We start from the raw sequence: 16,839 nt of genomic DNA, 5'->3' as shown, positions 1-16,839 counted from the left end.
TATCAGAGCATACAAACATTCATTGGTTACATAATCTTTAAACGTGAACTATAAATAGACAGTACATGTTTAAAATAAATAATTCACTATTACCTATAAGTCACTTGGTGTGTATTAAGGTACTGTGCCCGCTCCAAAAAAAGCTATTTTATGTACAAGTGCTACAGGTCATGCAAATGTGATTGGTTGCAAGATATCTAATATTGTGATTTTTCAACTGAATCAAGTGCAGAGGGAAAAAGGGTCAAAGGAATACAAATCAAACTGAAGTAGGAAGTGTGTGGATTCACATCTCAGTCTCAGCCAGTAGGCTCTCACCTAGACCTGAAGTCAGCAGGATCATCTGGGAGTCTGCAAGGGTCAGAAACAACGGGAGACCGGTTTAGGACTACAACTCTACAGCACTCCTGAAATAGGAACAAGCCCCCTAAAACAATTGGATCTCAAATAAAAATTGTGTACAACAGCTTACACTAAATGCTCATATTTTATCTGCAAGAGCCTGTGGACCTATTGTATAACAGATCAAGACATGGATCTACCTTTTATAGAATATCATCAATGATGGGAGAGGACAGGAACACAGAAGGATAGGAAATATCCTATTCTACTGTTTGACTAATAGGCCACAGATCCACAAATCTAGAATGAGGGATAAACGGATCTGACACAGCTCGACTAGAACAAAGGACAGGCCACAGATCCCTCCTACTGCATCTACAGGAAGCCAAAGAAAGACGGGGAGAGATCGATCTGCCATGTCTAGACAGTGACATGACCAATCTGACCCGGGATGGAGAGGACAGGGGGAAAGCATGTCTGTTGTTTGAATCGGCCAGCTCAGCCCTTACTGCTGTGGGGGAGCCAGGTGGTTTTCTCCCTGGTGGGGAGCAGGTTCCTACTGTGCGGCGCTGCCTCCGCCTCCATGTCTTCCTCCTCCTCACCCTCGGAGAGCAAATCGGAGATCTGCTGCTGCAGCTCAGGGCTGATGGCGTTCTCGGCCAGGACCAGCACGCGCAGGCACGTGGGGTAGTTCTCCACCATGTCCAGGAAGACCTGGAGAATGGGGGAGCACAAAAGTAAGTTCATGCCATTTGTTGTGTATGCCCATACCACTTGAATAGTCTACGTTAGAAAAAAAATAGATCCTTTTACTATTCACAGAAAGTGAATCAGTTCACATGTGATTTACTCAAATGTTAGAAAATAATCCGTTTTCATGTTAAAACCTTAAATAAATTGCTATGCCAAGGGGTCTTTCACAAGCATACAATGAAAACACGGTCTTTTCACATAGGCATCCCAAGGACAGACCCTTTAAGTGTGGAAGGAAAACGGAAGCTGAAAGGCAGCAATGGTAGGTGAGAAAGCCCCGAAAACTGAAGCACATTTTCAATTGCGGTAGCTGTTGAGTTGACTACCAGACGGCTGAGGTACAGGTGGGGAGAGAGGAGACTCTCCTCTAGCGGTTGGGGGGGAACACATCTTTAATGCAGATGAGATTCAAGGTGAGGGGTCAATACCAGTGAGACTAAGAGGGGTAGGGAACAGGGCCGGCGAGCTGTCGAGATGAAAAGCTCTGATCAAAGACCAGGAGTCCTCCCAGTCACCAGACTAAGACTCTGCCACACTAGCCCTGGGCCCTGTTCAGCTCTCCCCTGCCTTGTCTTGCAGTGATCTGAATGGACATGAAAGGCCACATTTCATCTCCCGAGAAAGTGGATTGACTTCTTAATTAGAGTGTCTTGGAGGGCTGTGATGTTGTGGTTTTCTATGTAATAGCACCACCTAGTGGACGTTTGCTAGGCCTCAAATTGCAGAGACTCCAGCATTGTCATTTTATAGAAAAGTGTTATTATGTGGAAAGCTTTGTGACCATAAGATACGACCACAATCAACAATCCAATCGAATTGGACTGTCCTAGCTATGTTTCAGTTGTATGATGGTGTGGCTGTTACAGACCTGTGCCGACTGGTTAGTGAGTCCGGTTCCCTCCAGGTCCAACACCTCTAGAGTTCTACTGGAAGCCACAGCCACTGCCAGCATGCCTGCTATCTGGTCCCCTGGAGACCCAACAGAACCCACGACCATGCCATGAATATCTGAACTCGGAGACCCGAGACGACAACCATTGATGCAGCATGAAGTTGATTAATTAAAGGACAGGTCGGTGCCATGAAAACCGTCCAAGTGAGATTGTCATTCTTCTTACAGATGGATGATTTTTACTGTGCCATATTGCCCCCTAACTGACACTTTGAAATTTGAACTGGGAACAACCTGTTCCACAGAGGACCTCATTTTCTCTCTAGTGTGAGCAAGCAGAAGGTTGTCATGGAGACGCGCCTGAATAACACTGATTGGACATTGCATGAGGCAACCGGCGAATACGATGAATATCATTGGTATTTCAAGAGTGTTTGCTTCTTTAGTAAACCGTTATTCTGCTTATCAATAATTCAAACACATGCTTTTTATGGCATTAAATAACAAGGTATTGAGTGATGAAGGGGCGGATTACTGGATAAACACCAGAGGTTACAAATAGATCATATGTATGCATGGTAACAGGTGTTTAGTGCTTACCTAAGGGATTATAGTCCAGATTGAGGACTCGTAGTTGGGAACTGTGGGCCACAGCAATGGCCAGTCGGGCCCAGCCCTTGGTCGTGATGCCTGGGTTAGCACTCAGAGTCAGCTCCCGTAGACCTTTAGACAATTGGATACTTACCATCAAATGACCTTCAGCATCTCAAAACCATGCAGTCACTGAATTACAGGCTGAGCGTGGATTCCACAGTAATGACGTGTGATTATGCATTTATTTGCATATTAAACAATCATACTTATTCAAGTAAAGCAAGTGTGAACTAGGCTGTACCTGATTTGGCCCCATCTGGGGGCAGCATACCACAGATGAGCCTTAGTGCCTCATCCCCCAGTAGACAGTCACCAAGGTCCAGTGACACCAGGGACGGATGAGTTGACAGGGCTGTGTTCAGAGTGACTAGTCCTGCATCTAGCAAGGGGCTGCCATGGAGACTGTGAGAGAGAAATAGGGAGAGACATGAAAAACGTGTGCGTGTGTGTGTGTGTATTATTGTAGCTGCACCTTGACTTTCATATGACAAATAATCAAACAAGTTATTTGTAAATATTACTTAATAATTTCACGGGGGGGATAAATCTAGGGTTCAAGCGCCTAAAACATATTTTAAACTGTACTGAGACAACTGATGTCTTCTACTGATGTATTCAATATGAAAAAAAATGTCCTACTTACAATAAAGTCTGAATTGATCTGTTGGCCTTAAGAGCATCGGCAAGATGTTTTGTCCGGTTTATGCTCGAAACCACACCGAGATTCAGGTTGAGTTGAGCCAAGGAGTGTGACTCAGCGACACCACGACATACCCGGCCGAAGTCGCGGTCTGAAAGCTGGCATCCTCTGACAGACAGAAGCCTAACACTATTCTCTTTCAAGCTGTCGCATATGTCCTTTACTTCGGCCCCCGAGAGTGTCTCTCCAGTTATCTGAATAGAACCTGGCAGCATTTTGGTCAAGTCGTGTACATTCAAGGTTTTAACCCAGCTGAGGTAGCCTGCATTTTAGGCGTAAAAGTCCAAATGTAACGATTGTATAGCTATAACTAATCCAAATGCCGGCTACATTAAGGTTCTTGTCCAAAGTTGTTCAATAGCTGGCGTATGTGCTAGCTATATGGCATGGTAAAGCAAGTTATATCAACCAATAGCTCAATCAATAGCTACCTTACCTGAACATTACATTTATTAGTGCAATAGTCATTAACAGGCCTACGTTCTTTCCCAACGGATATGCGAGGTATCCAAAGTTAATTTGCACAATCTTCTCAGCTGCTTCACGCGGTGACATCACCCACCTACAACGCTATAACGTGGCTAAATCTGCTACTCCTACTGCAGGCCATGCAGGCTATACATACGTTGGTACATTGTTGTCACCCGCCAAATACACTCGAATATGTTCCCAGTTGAATGTCCCTTCAAGCGGCACAAATGTCTAATCCTCTCGTGAGCTTCCGTTTTTAAACACAAGGAAAGACGTTTGTTTGCCCCCGTCGCAGGTGTCGGTTACTATGGACACCCTCTTCTCGATGTCACCGTAACAGGATGAAGTCCTTACTGCCTGATTGTCACATGTTGCTCTCCAGTTAGAATTATTAATGCACTAACAATTCTCTCAAGAGTACAGCAGTGTACCCCTTTCCCCGAGGCGCTTCCATTGCTGGTTAGTTGCTAGTTAGTGCTGCACATCTAAGTATAATGGCTCCACCGTAAGGAAGAAATGAACGGAGCAATGGCTGTACGCTACTGTCTTGCATGAGACCGATATTGGTCACGTGCCATCAGTATGTAGGCGCTTTGGTCAATCCTAAATTAGCACAGGGCATAAACTAATTATAGCTTCAAGCTATTTCATTCGCTTTCTTGCATCAGATATATAGGACTCATTTAGGCATCATTTGTTATCCAGTTCAAGGAAATGTGTGTTGATTTATCACCTGGTAAAATAGCTTGCGCATATCTGTCATTATGATAAGCCATATATGTTTTGTTTTTTAGGAATATAAACGTCCAGATCAATAAAGTTTATTTGCTTTGTATCTTTCTGTTCAATAATCCAAAACATAACACCAGTAGTTGTCCCCCCCCCCCCAAAAAAAATAAAGCACAAAAAAAACAATGGTCAGAAAAGGAATACAAAAAAAGAAAAAGAAAAGGGGATGGAAAAAATAACCAAGTCACAATAAACTATTTGGCATAAACTTTTCAAATCACATCAACTTCAATTGTGTGATACAGTAATAGTTCCAGATAAGGAGAAACTTTGTTTAAAATTTGTTTTTCCCCATTTTATATACAGAATGCCCCCACTGATTAACCCCTCAGAACACATATATAGGCACGACTCATTGATTCAAGGTCCCTGTCCCCATGTACTATAATTTACAGTATGTAACAAAACCCACAAGAGGTGAGAACATGTCTAGTGGAAAACATTGTCAACTACCTGCTTTTAAAATAAAACTATGATGCATTCAAACTTCTTTTAGGTACAATAAATCATATTACAAGGTAACTTATAAGTTGATATTTACACATATGTAAGGTGCCATTCCACTAAGCTGTATTTTAATGTGGCACAAGAACAACCAGGTAAACATGACATATCCCATTGAACCAAAAAGCATGGAATCAGTTGGAAATGTATCAACAACACGACAAGTATATGTTTCAACTATGCTCCTGTCTAAAGAAGACATTATGCCAACTTTTACCCATCATAGTCTTTGACCTTCAGTCCTGTCTCCATCGGCTATACAACACCAACACAAAGCAGACCAGGTCCGGTTATCAGCCATATGTTTGGGCTCACAGTCAGTGTGACTTCAGAAAGACTGCAAGGGTCTTCACTGTGGCATTCACAGCAGCTGTGGCCACATCAGGCAAATCTCTAGCCACCCGTTGAATGGGGGGTATATTGGGTCCTTCCAAGGTGTCCAGGATTCCTTCAGACAGAAGATAAATGCTTGAATCCTTGTGACATGTCTCAAAATCAAAGTGCAAAGTATCTCAGATGGACACTTACCTTCAACAATCTTGTGGTAAGCAAAGTGGAGGTAAAGCAAGAAGAGCATGTGCAGAGCTGCCAACGTCCCACAGAGGATGAGACGAGGTGTCTGGCCGACTGTCCGAGAGATGAGAGCAGACACCTGAGACAGAGGGGGAACGTAACGACTTTCAGCGAGAACTGAGAGAGAACACCTTGATTGAAAATGGAAACAACCTAAGGAACCTGTCACCACTGAGGTCAAAATAAATGTTGCTCGAAATACTGAGATCGTTTCCCTAAAGCCCCATGGACAATCAGTGGTCTGTCATTACCATTCTCAGAGTGGACAGTCCTCCAATCACCAGCCACAAGATATAGAACAGGGAGTGGAAGTGAACATTGTAGGTAATAAAGAGCACCACACAGTGCCCAAAAAGGCCATAACCCTGTGGAGGCACACAGTAGGAACAAACAGTGAGATACAGCATCTTTCAGCATTCCTCATACTGTTTATAGTTGTTGTTGTTGTGGTGTAAGGAAGGTGACATGTTGACTCACCAGCAGGGACAGCATCTGAAGCATGGTAATCTGGGCATTGCATAGGTAAGCCAGAAAATAGATGAAGGATGACACTCCCAGCCAGTAACCAAAGCACGTTCCTATGGCTGTCCCCATCAGAGTACCCTCTCTCTATCAAGAAAGTGTAATGAATTGGTAAGGAACAGATATACTCAGTACTATTAGTACAGCATACATGCATTTGCAATGTAATCACAGGAAGAGTTATCGTACAATGACAGTTCCTGATGTCTTCATCCCATGCAGGAGGATGGCCACCATAGTGAAAACCAGCATCATGGGCCCATACAGCTCTCCAGCTATTTTCTGTGTTCAAGGAGAAAGAATAGATGAGGATATTATATCTGATACGTTACCAATTGTTAAATTGGTTAAATCGGCATTGTGTTGCTTCAAAACAGAGCGCCACTAAATTAAGATAAATAAATGAAGCCCTTACTTGTGGGAAGTTGATCATGCGGATGGGTATCATTGATTCTATCAACCTATATGGGAACAAATTAGCCATCAGTCAAAATATCAAATTTCTCCATATAAAGGCCTACAGATTTGGCGAAAATAAATAAACATATTCTCACCTGCTCCTAACTTGTATCGGTTCTACATCAAAGTATGGTCGGAGAATGTCTATATTGGCATATAGGTTAAAGGCCTTTGAAGCCTGCCTTTTGCCGGCTTCCCACACCTGCGAACATAGATGTTGGATTTGTATCCAATTATTTGTATGTTTAATGTCAAAAGAAGTGAAAAGCCACAGGCAATTTTAAATGTGAATCCTCATAATAAATCTGATCAAACAGTGACACCTCATGTGTTGGTGATGTCATACTCTAAGCTCACCTCATCTGCCACCTGTCTCCCCAGTTGGCCCTTGATGCCCTTCATGCCTAGGAACTCGCCATCCTCTCCAGTCTCCTCCTCTGTTGCTGCTGCCTCTGCTGACACCTCCTCTTCCTCCTTCATGCGCTGGTGCATCTCCCCCATGTCCTCAAAGCTGGAGCCTGATGTGTCATCCATGTTTTCCATATCTATCACTGCAGACCCACTGCCCTGATAAGAGGAGGATGAAGGATATGAAGGTGAACACATGTTGTCTTCACATACACTCCACACAATATGACATGATGTTATTAGGATAATATTTTACTTTACTTTGATATTTTACGTAGCATTATCACATTTTGTGAAAAAATACCTTGAACATCTGATTATCTTAGTGACAGGGCTGTGGGGGGAATTTAACTATAACTCAAGACAACTATCACCGCTAGCCCTGGTGTAGCTTAACTATGTCTTGTAGGAGAGCATTTCGTCTTTAAATCACTTGCTATATTACACTGATGCAAATTTGCAGTATTTTCCTAGCTTATGGCCACTGGCGTTGGTTGGCACTTTTGTCACCTTGCGAAACTGTACGTCAACTTGCTTAAACTATCAAATGATTAACGAAAAACCACCGAAAATAGGGAAATAACCAATTATATAGACAGTTGGGATATTTTATTTGTGCATCAACAGTCAGCTTGTTATCAATTGTAGCTTGTAGCTACCTGGATGAGGTTGTCATCAAAGCCGCCCCATGGTTCCGTGTTCGTGTTTTTGTTTCCGTCAGACTCAGACATCGCTTTAAGAGGGTCGATGTATTCTTACTGCCTCTTATAAAATAAGTTGCAGTTAAATCACATATACAAAATATGACAATCTATTTGTCACTTAAAAACTATTATTGTCTTACAAAATGTAATTCCACTGTTTAGCCTACTGCGTCGTCTTCTTCTTCTTGTTTTACGGCTCTGAATGGCATACCGTTTTTTTGTGCATTATCGCCCCCTCCTGCTCAGGAATGTGGTGCAGCTAGATAAAACAACACTTCACACACACACACCCTAAACAAAATGTTATCCTCCATGCTTTACAACCTGGTCCTAGCTACTAAAAAGAAAGTAAAAAAAAAAACATTATCAATCTATAATTCTATAATTATTTGAATGTGAATGCCTGCACACACCCCTACTCCTCATCATCTTTCTCCAGGCATACTCATACAACAGAAACCTAAGTGAAACAGAGAGGGAAAGAGGTCTCCATATTAAATCAGGAGTCACCTTTCTTTCCACATTTGGTTGCTTTTGTTCCCTTAGATTATTCATTCAACCTTTGCTTAACTGATACTAATTATCATTTCTATAGTTCTTTTTAGTAAAGCAGTAGTTGCCAAAGCACATCCACACGTTTTACTTACCCAACCGTGATAAATGGTGAAAGCGAGATAAGGAGTGTTTGCTTTTTCTTTATTTAGGTCAATCTTGTGTAATTAAATTCATAGTAAGTGACAACATAAAAAAAAAAATGTTCCACAAGATGGCAGCAAGTCTCCACAGTTTTACACCAAGGAGTTTGACCCAGATTAGACATCTGGTTTGACCAGCTGGAAAGAGTTCTCGCGATATGTTATTGTAGGCATATTGTACGACGTTGTCGCATGCCTGGCGGAAATATTTTACCGGCTTAAACGTCGAGGTCTTTATTGTCTTATTTGCCACAATAAGAGGATATACATTTAATGTTTTCGAAGTCTAAGGTTCAAAACAAAGGGACAAGGCAAGTATGGTTGATATCAATGTATGCCTAATGGACAACGTGGTTATGAAACGAGTGAGAGCCATTTTCGAGACTAGAGTCTAGTTTGCTAGCAAGCTAGTTAGCCTAGCAAGGATAGCTTTATAGACTTGATGATAGATAACACTACTGTAGTAGTTGACAATTTCAACCTGTTTTTGTTTGCCAATGCTAGGTAGTTAGGTAGTTGTCTGATTTGTAGTCAATGTACTGTTGTTACTAGTCTGCTGTACTCAAAACCGACCTTACTGTTCTTAGTCTAAAGTCTCTTTAGAATGCATTCCTCGTTTTGGCCATCGAGGTAGTGACATAATGAATCTTGTTTAACTATACCTAGCATAGCTGCCAACGTTATTTTTTTAGTTCGCATAAGAAGTCGATTTACGATGCAGTTAGAAATGATTCTGAAATAATTAATTGGTCTCATAACGTCAGGAAAAAAACAGCGGCCCTTTAGCAGGCAGAATAATTAAATTTAAATGATTATCTGCCACAGTAAGTGTCAAAAAATACTTATTTCTTTGTTTTTGTTTTTGCAAGGACATTTTAGTCTGTAGTGTGTTGCTTAACGCAGCGCATGGGTCCAGACCCCAGCCCTTTCATAAACTGTGGTGGCGTACGTGCGGATTGCTAAACTGATCGTGGTTGCTCGGCCTCTGACGGAAACCTTAAACGATGACGTAGGAATCAGCCGTAGTCTTTGGCTCGATAAATCATGAAGGCAAACAATTAAACCAGAATCTTTTGTGTATGAGAGAAGGAAGAGCTGACATTTATAGAAATCAAACACAGAGGATTAACTCATATCTTTGGACATACAGCAGCATGAGGTATGACCTTGGTTATAGATGGCTGGATACAGATAGAAAATACATACGCCATTTTTGGTACAAGTACTTTTTCTACAGGGCAGATAAAATACTCCTTGGCAACGTAGGGAAAGCGACAGCGAACACCGTTTCACATTGTTGAGAACGCCAAACGCATGTATCCGATCCTGTGTCGAAATTATAATTCATATAGATCGGTAATTTTGCAGACACTCTAGACTTAAGAAATGCAATTACTTTGTATATTGAAATCGAAGGCTGTTCTTTGAGGAATTCAAAATAGTATTCAAAATTGGTCTTGATCTTTAAACTGATCTTAATTGATCGTTGCCTATATGAACATCGTTCAAGTATACAGAGTCAAATAATGTAAAAACTCGGCAACCAAGAGAACAATTAACAGCAAAAACCGTGGGACCACATTTACTTTTGAGTTTAATGGAAATGTCAATGTTTTGTTGGGAAAGTGTTAGTATAACCCTAGCCTTTTATGGTTTATGTCTGACTAGTAGTCAGTAGTCAGTGCTAGGCATTTCAATAGTACATTATTTATGAAATGCACAATATTCAAGTTTAAACTCTAGTCAGCTGTGTACAAATGTCTTTGATTAGAGGGAAGAGGGTGGGTTTTCTCAGGAAATATGGTTTTGGGGACAGGAAGATAAGGTTATTTGAGCTTCTCAACCACAAAACATAACCATAATGGGAGTTAGCCAGTGGGTAATCAAGTCCACTAAAGGTACATGCACAATTCATGATTTTGTAGGAATCTCCATATTTTTTTGTCCACATTAATGACATTTGTTTTGTGGAAATTCTAAACATTGAACATGCGTTTTATATGGAAATTATTTGTAGGTCAGTATTTGTAGGTCTCTGTCTTTCAGGAAATTAATATTATTTGTTAATTTGTAAAGCAGAAATGAAAGAAAGAGAAAGCAGGGAAAAGTTGACAGATGTGGTACATTCTCAGAAACAAGAAACTGAAAATGATGTTGGCTTTCTCCCAGGGAAAAGTATCAATGCAAAACATACAAATGACACCTAACAAGTATTTCTCCATTCCAAATTTACTTACCTGTTAAACAACAGTTTTTTCCTCCTAAGGTGCACAGTTGGCACCACACAATCGTTTAGGCCTAATGATTAATGAAATGGGTTTATCTGAAATACCAATACATTTCTAACATGGCCATGTACCAAATCATGTTTTGTTTCTGCAGAATGTCCCCTGTGGAGGAGAGTGCTAAGGTCGTGGCCACGCTGAGGCAGTGCACGCTGGCCCGCTCTCAGCTTGAAGAGGCTATCGGAGGGGTGGTGAAGGCTGAGGCCCAGCTCAAAGACAACTCCAGAGAGGTAAGGGACCCGAGACCCTGTGGTCAGGGTGTGTGTTCATAGCTGCCCCACACACAGAGAGATGGCCTCGTTCCAGTGGCTTCGGAGAACACTGGGTTGGGTGTGTGTTGGGAGAGAGATGCTGGATCAGCATCACATGATGCTGCCAGACACAGTTGCCCCTTTTGTCATAAACCTGGCGGTTATCATGTATTTGTTTTGGTTAGTCAGCACAAACCTCATGGCCTGTGTGGGCTTGACCCGTGACTGTGTGTTCAGGTGTGTTTTGTATATACCCCAAAGCCTAGCTCACCCAAAGGGAGAATCATTAGTTACTCACACACACAAAATCATTCCATTATTGTAAGCCGTGACCATGGTAGACGTTCTAAAGCCAAGGCTTATCCCACCTGTGTTGTCCTGTGACCACAGTTAATCATTAGTATGACAACCGGTGTTATGAGAAGGGCCCGCAGGGTTTGATACTGAAACGTGACCACAGGGCAGTGTGTGGGTTAACCCAGCCCCTCATAAGGCAGCAGACAGAGCCGAGCTGGTCAGTCGAGCCTGAGACGCCGCAGGCACCAGAGAGCCCTCCTCTGCAGCTCTCCTCTCGCTGAGTCACTGGACTGCAGCAGCCTGCCTCTCCCTGACTCCCCACCCCTGGAATAGGTAACGAAGGGTAGAGCGTCTATACTTGTAAGGGTCTGATGTTTTCTGTGACGGCGTCGATGCCTAGGGCTCGCCGTGTCCTTTTTCCCCCATGGGAGCGTTGAATAACTAGTCATTAAGAAATGTCCTGGTTAAGACTTTTTTGAGGTATTTGGTACTCTTTTGAGTATTCTCCCGATCACCGTGACCGTTGAAGTGTCGTGGCTGTATACCAACCCCTCCCTGCTTGCCGTGTGTCCTCCTAGGTGAAGTCTCAGTTGCACAGCTGCATCAGCCGCCACCTTGAGGTCCTGCGCTCGCGCGAGGTGTGGCTGCTGGGCCAGATCGACCTTGTGGAGCAACTGAAAGGCGAGGCACTGCAGTCCCAGCTCCAGCAGCTCCACTGGGTGAGTCAGCACGATGGCTCCGCTCACCGGTCTCTCTGCTAAGAGGCCTGATCAAGTTAAAGTAGGGCAGGAGGCTACCTCGGTGACCCCTCTGCTCAAGTTGCATGTCGAAAAACTGACCAGTTCTTTTTTCTCTCTCCTTGCCTCTGTCTCTCTCTCTCCTTGCCTCTCTCTCTCTCTCTCCTTGCCTCTGTCTCTTTCTCCTTGTGTCTGTCTGTGCCTGTCCACAGCTCCGAGGCCAGTTTGACCTCCTCATTCATCAGTTGGAGAACTCCAAAAACCGCAACGACTTGGCTAACCAGCTCACTAGTTGCATGGAAAAGTAAGAGCAGAAACCAAAGACTTTGAAGACTTAAGGAGATCGAGCAGTCAACATTTCTAGTTGGGATATAAGTATTGTTTAGAGATGGCGATTGTTTGGGAGGGGTTGACAATTGGCAACTGTCTCGGTTATCAAGATAACTCTGTAATTCTCAGAAGGATATCTTCACAGGTTTGAACCTGAAAGTTGCTGGGTGTGTTACAAACGGATGAAATGGAAAGTATGTGTGGGATGTGTGTTAACGTTTGTCTTGGATTCCCTCTCCAGATTGTCTTCTCTGAGCCTGACTCCAGAAGAGACTCCAGACATGTCCTTTCAGGCAGACACACGATCTCTGCGACAGGCCATAACCTCCTTTGGGACCATCGCCACTCAGGTACGCAACCTGAAAACACACACACACACACAGTCAACCAGGCAGAAAAATGGCCTCTGGCCATGGATCAGTTGTTAAAAAGGAGAATTTGGTCTGCAGTTAATTGGTGGCCTCTATTCTGCCTCCTGACCAGCTGTACATCTGCTCTTATTGTGGATATGTTGCTAATTCTTCTTAGTGTGGCATTATGGCATTAGTCATGAGTTGTTGCCACATATTTTAGTCAAATATAGTGCACTAAAGTGCATATTTTTTAAGATTGAGACTTGCAACAAACAACCTTTGACCTTTGAAATATATCCACAGTTTTCCAATATCTAACACCATATGGGAACAGTTGGTTCCCTGGCAGACAGGACACACTGGATTGATCCCTTGAGTCAGCCTCTTACATCATGTATCGTGATAACATGCTGAACTTGGCACTGGCACTAAGGAGAGAATGTTCATGACACACCTGCTTGTCTCGTGTCCTGCACAGGACACAGAAGGAGGCTCCCTTCAGAGTGCCAACAGCAGCAGTGACAAAGAGCGACCGTGGCTGCTCCAGAGCTGTCCAATCGCAGCTAAGAAACAGGTTGGACTCATGTAACCCCCCCCCCCCCCATATATAAAGCTTGGCATGCACAGTACACACTAAGGGCCTCCACTCAGGAACACTGTGGTGACATGCCTGTTTGAATCTTTTGCAGAGGGTGGAGTCGTCTCCAGCAGTGGCCCAATGGCTCCTTGGAAGCCGTCCAGTGACAAGTGCTCCGGTTGGTTATCAGTCGAGCATGAACCCAGAGGATTGGTTACTCGCTCGCAAGGAAACCCAGGTGAGGCCTGCTGGCTTTAAGTTAACTTACTGGTGTGACATTTATTTAGGCATTAGTAGATTTTTCCTGACAATTTACATTTAATTAGAAGATAATCAAAGCCTTAAGTGGTTTTGCACCAAAGGGACTAGTAACACCAATATGACCGTGTGTTGAATCTTCTCTCCTAGACCCCCTACCCCCAGACCTCCTTTGATTTCCAAAAGGCCTGGGGCCAGCTGAAGGACCTGGAGGCATGGCTCCTCCAGGACAACACCCCCCCCAGGGAGAGGGCCTATAGCAACATGAGCACCAACAGCTCCGCATTCTCCATTGAGAAGATCGACGAGTCCGAGTTCAACATGGCTCTGGAAGAGGAGGAGGGGGAGGGAACTCAGGAGAACAATGTTGAGGACGAGGAGCAGGATGACTGGCTCATCACCCCGGCAACCGCCACCAAGGAGACCTCAGAGGGTTGTCAGATGGCCGATGCCGATAGGCGGAAGCAGGTGTTCAAGCCCTTCCAGGAAGGCTTCTCCACAAGTGATTGGCTGCTCAAGTCTGACTGTGGTTCCTGTTGTGCCATCCGCACCGAGGCGGTGGAGATCGAGAACCTGGGCAAGCTGGAGTGCCTGAAGAGCCCCCCTGCCTCTGGGACCACCCGCTCCATCTGTGCCTCCACTCTCCAAACTGCCAGCCCCCTGGCTACCAGCCCGGTGGAGGTCTGGCTACAGCAGGTCATTCCCATCCAGCAGTCCTGCAAAGCCAACGAGGCCTGCTCCAGCTACTCTCAGTGTGTCTGCGAGGAAAACTGCGGCAAGGAAGCCCTGAGCGCCTGGCTTCTGAAGAAGGAGGGCCGCGACAAGAACGGCATGCCCGTGGCCAAGACCACCAGCTGCAAGCCCGCCAGCCTGCACCAGCGAGAGCAGCAGCAGAAAGTACAGGCCATCCTAGAGGCCTGGCTGCATCCAGGCAAGGCCACGAGCAGCCTCACCCCGCCCCCAGCCACGTCCTCCCTTTCTGCCTGGATGTCTCCAGAGGCAGGCCCCGGAGAGGAGAAAGCCAGCAGGGAGGAGCACAGCTCCCAGTTCGTCAAGGCAGAGAACCCCTTTGATGGCCCCCTGCAGCCAGAGTGCTGGGTGGTCCCTGGGAAGAGCAGCCTAAGTAGCATCACCACCCCCACCACCACCACCCCCAGGCAGGAGAGCACACAGGACCAGAGCAGCACAGAGCCTGAGGAGGACAAGTGGCTCCTACGCAAGAGGGCCCAAGCTCAGGTAAGGCCCCCAGTCCATTCATCATTCAGTGCTTACTTGGGGTTTGTTCTAGGAAGACAGTCAGTGTATTGATTTGGTCACTGATGTGTTCTTGTTGTCCTTCAGGAGAGACTGGCCCTTCCTACAGTATGTGATCTGTTTTCTTGTATGAAACTCGGGGGAGACAAAGACAAATGGCTACACAGCACTCCTATACAGGTGAGGCGTTTGTACCACCGAAAACCAACATCATGGATTCAAGCGATTTAATAATTGTTCCCATTCTAATGGAATGTTCATCTCTCCCTTTTTCTCCTAGATGTGAAGTCCAGTAGCCTTTTGAAAATTTACTCTTTTGTGAAGTCTCTTAAATGCTGATCATCGCACACAAAATTATGATCGCCTTCTCCTGGAAAGCCATTTTCTGGGACTGCTTTGTGTCTCTCTTTCTCCATGGTATATCAGCTGATTTCAGAGGGTTGGTCAGCTGGCATGCGCTTCACCGCCCCAGCCAGATCTAGTGACGGGGTCGGCAGATCTGTCCATGTGACCTGTATCTGATTGAGCTGAGCTTTTAATTTGATAGATTCTATGAATTTGCCTCCTGTAAACATATGTCTAATTCCCCGTCTCCCATGTCAAGATATGATAAGTCGTGTATAAACGCCAACTCACAACGTGATCTACGAATCACTAGACTCGAATGGACCAGATAGGCATGCAATTGTAAATTTTCTTTTCTTTTAAGTTTGATGGGGGGAAGGGTGGACGGATGGGAAAGCTAGAAACAGCAGTTACTTATTTTAATCAACTTTATTTCAGAAACACAATTTTGCTGAGTGTGGTGAGACATTTTTACCAACATAACCTGACTGGTAATTGCAGTGGTCAGAATCAGTTTGAAAAATGGAAATGTAGGTTTATTTGTCCTACCTGATTGAAATGATCAAGAAATGTAACCTACTCTATTCATATATTTGTGTTTGTTTCCTTCAATGTATGTGTCTTCTTTTGTTCAGTCATGGTTTTTAGATTAACTTGAGCACCAGACTTGTTTCTCAGAAAAGGCTTCAAACAGACATGTTAAAGACGAGCTGACAACTGCTCTTACAGTAGCTGACACTTCCATCTCCGCATCTGTTGTATGTACTACCAAAACCCTCACCAGGAGTACTGGTGCCATGTGCCTGAGGTCAGCCTCGTTGTGGTAAGCAGCCTCAAGTGAAAAGCAGGACGACTGGCTCACCCCACATGCAGACGACAGCTGGGGTTTCCCTTAACGAAGGTCATCTCCATTTTGCTCTCTGCTTTACAGAGGTAATTGTTTTCAATGTACTTTTATGCAAACTCAAAATTTGAGTATGTACTTCCCTCACGTATTGGTCTGTTGCATAGCTAAACATGTAAATGTCCTATGTAACCATAATTGTATGTATCAAATAGAATATATTGAATACCACTGCTAGTTATTTTTCTTTGCCTCCTTAATGGATGTCTTCTCATAGTGAGTAGACCAGCAATCACAAAGGTGATTCTATATTTGTACACTGCCCTCTGGGCTTGGGGAAGAGGAGGAATTGAGCACTGAATCGTCAGGGGTTCTTGAGCAGTTTGGAGACGATTGTCCTGTTCTTTTAAGGAACTGGTGCAGGTGCTGCTGTCTATACTACCATTATATTATCTAATCTATTCTCTGCTGTCATACCTGTATCATATTTAACTCAATAAAATGATAACCTAAAGTGTTCATGTCATCCAGTTCCTTGTTTCAGCATTTCAGTGACTTGCTTCCTCTGTTGCATAAAACGATTTGCCAACTTGTGAAAATGCACTTTCTCTGGCATTGTGTTAATCTTTCCCAAGAAGGTGTTTAACTAACTATGTTCCCAACTTCTGTAAATAAGACCACATGATGACAGCCCACCCAACTGTAGTTTAACAGGTTCTGCTTCTCAGGTTACTGATAATGAATATTGACCACAAATGAAACCGGTTCTAGTCACTCAGGTCTTTTGACTCACCTTTGGTCCCTAAAACCAACAGGAGCATTAAGATGATCTTTGGATACTT

At 44.0% G+C, this 16,839-nt stretch overlaps 3 protein-coding genes across 4 annotated transcripts; 1 reads left to right on the top strand and 2 right to left on the bottom strand.

Annotated features, from left to right (window-relative positions):
* On the bottom strand, positions 1 to 4,355 carry lrrc73 (leucine rich repeat containing 73). The gene is made up of 6 exons (XM_047029565.1): positions 3,285 to 4,355; positions 2,883 to 3,043; positions 2,588 to 2,710; positions 1,964 to 2,064; positions 945 to 1,056; positions 1 to 351 (listed from the first exon to the last, which is right to left on the bottom strand). The coding sequence occupies exons 1-6, from the start codon at positions 3,554 to 3,556 to the stop codon at positions 287 to 289; spliced, it is 834 nt and encodes a 277-aa protein (XP_046885521.1). The 5' UTR covers positions 3,557 to 4,355; the 3' UTR covers positions 1 to 286.
* A 256-nt stretch (positions 4,356 to 4,611) lies between these two features.
* yipf3 (Yip1 domain family, member 3) lies at positions 4,612 to 7,987 on the bottom strand. The gene is made up of 9 exons (XM_047029210.1): positions 7,727 to 7,987; positions 7,017 to 7,226; positions 6,755 to 6,861; positions 6,616 to 6,661; positions 6,390 to 6,482; positions 6,156 to 6,287; positions 5,930 to 6,043; positions 5,634 to 5,757; positions 4,612 to 5,553 (listed from the first exon to the last, which is right to left on the bottom strand). Exons 1-9 carry the CDS (start codon positions 7,796 to 7,798, stop codon positions 5,423 to 5,425), a joined length of 1,029 nt encoding a protein of 342 aa, XP_046885166.1. The 5' UTR covers positions 7,799 to 7,987; the 3' UTR covers positions 4,612 to 5,422.
* Positions 7,988 to 8,629: 642 nt separating this feature from the next.
* On the top strand, positions 8,630 to 16,511 carry ncoa4 (nuclear receptor coactivator 4). 2 transcript variants are annotated; one of them, XM_047029434.1, is made up of 10 exons: positions 8,630 to 8,777; positions 10,849 to 10,981; positions 11,878 to 12,018; positions 12,249 to 12,340; positions 12,608 to 12,716; positions 13,198 to 13,293; positions 13,409 to 13,534; positions 13,705 to 14,790; positions 14,896 to 14,988; positions 15,089 to 16,511. In XM_047029434.1, exons 1-10 carry the CDS (start codon positions 8,740 to 8,742, stop codon positions 15,092 to 15,094), a joined length of 1,920 nt encoding a protein of 639 aa, XP_046885390.1. In that variant the 5' UTR covers positions 8,630 to 8,739; the 3' UTR covers positions 15,095 to 16,511. The 2 variants fall into 2 exon arrangements, with proteins under 2 accessions (XP_046885390.1, XP_046885389.1); XM_047029433.1 differs by lacking the exon at positions 8,630 to 8,777 and adding an exon at positions 9,399 to 9,625.
* The last annotated feature ends 328 nt before the right edge of the window (positions 16,512 to 16,839 follow it).

Source organism: Hypomesus transpacificus, chromosome 11 (assembly GCF_021917145.1).
Source record: "Hypomesus transpacificus isolate Combined female chromosome 11, fHypTra1, whole genome shotgun sequence".
NCBI classification, from domain to species: domain Eukaryota; kingdom Metazoa; phylum Chordata; class Actinopteri; order Osmeriformes; family Osmeridae; genus Hypomesus; species Hypomesus transpacificus.
Note: the sequence above shows the minus strand (reverse complement) of the source record. Positions and strands in the feature narration are given on the sequence as shown.

What these genes read in the sequence shown, in the direction of transcription:
- lrrc73 (XM_047029565.1), bottom strand. Translation starts at nt 3,556, where the DNA reads ATGCTGCCAGGTTCTATTCAGATAACTGGAGAGACACTCTCGGGGGCC. An exon ending in CCCAGATGGGGCCAAATCAG is followed by an intron (nt 2,711 to 2,882) that starts GTACAGCCTAGT and finishes AATTGTCTAAAG; the next exon opens with GTCTACGGGAGCTGACTCTG. An exon ending in CTCCGATTTGCTCTCCGAGG is followed by an intron (nt 352 to 944) that starts GTGAGGAGGAGG and finishes TGACCCTTGCAG; the next exon opens with ACTCCCAGATGATCCTGCTG.
- yipf3 (XM_047029210.1), bottom strand. Translation starts at nt 7,798, where the DNA reads ATGTCTGAGTCTGACGGAAACAAAAACACGAACACGGAACCATGGGGC. An exon ending in GGAGACAGGTGGCAGATGAG is followed by an intron (nt 6,862 to 7,016) that starts GTGAGCTTAGAG and finishes CTATGTTCGCAG; the next exon opens with GTGTGGGAAGCCGGCAAAAG. An exon ending in AGACATCAGGAACTGTCATT is followed by an intron (nt 6,288 to 6,389) that starts GTACGATAACTC and finishes CTTTCTTGATAG; the next exon opens with AGAGAGGGTACTCTGATGGG.
- ncoa4 (XM_047029433.1), top strand. Translation starts at nt 9,546, where the DNA reads ATGAGAGAAGGAAGAGCTGACATTTATAGAAATCAAACACAGAGGATT. An exon ending in TCAAAGACAACTCCAGAGAG is followed by an intron (nt 10,982 to 11,877) that starts GTAAGGGACCCG and finishes GTGTCCTCCTAG; the next exon opens with GTGAAGTCTCAGTTGCACAG. An exon ending in GCAAGAGGGCCCAAGCTCAG is followed by an intron (nt 14,791 to 14,895) that starts GTAAGGCCCCCA and finishes GTTGTCCTTCAG; the next exon opens with GAGAGACTGGCCCTTCCTAC.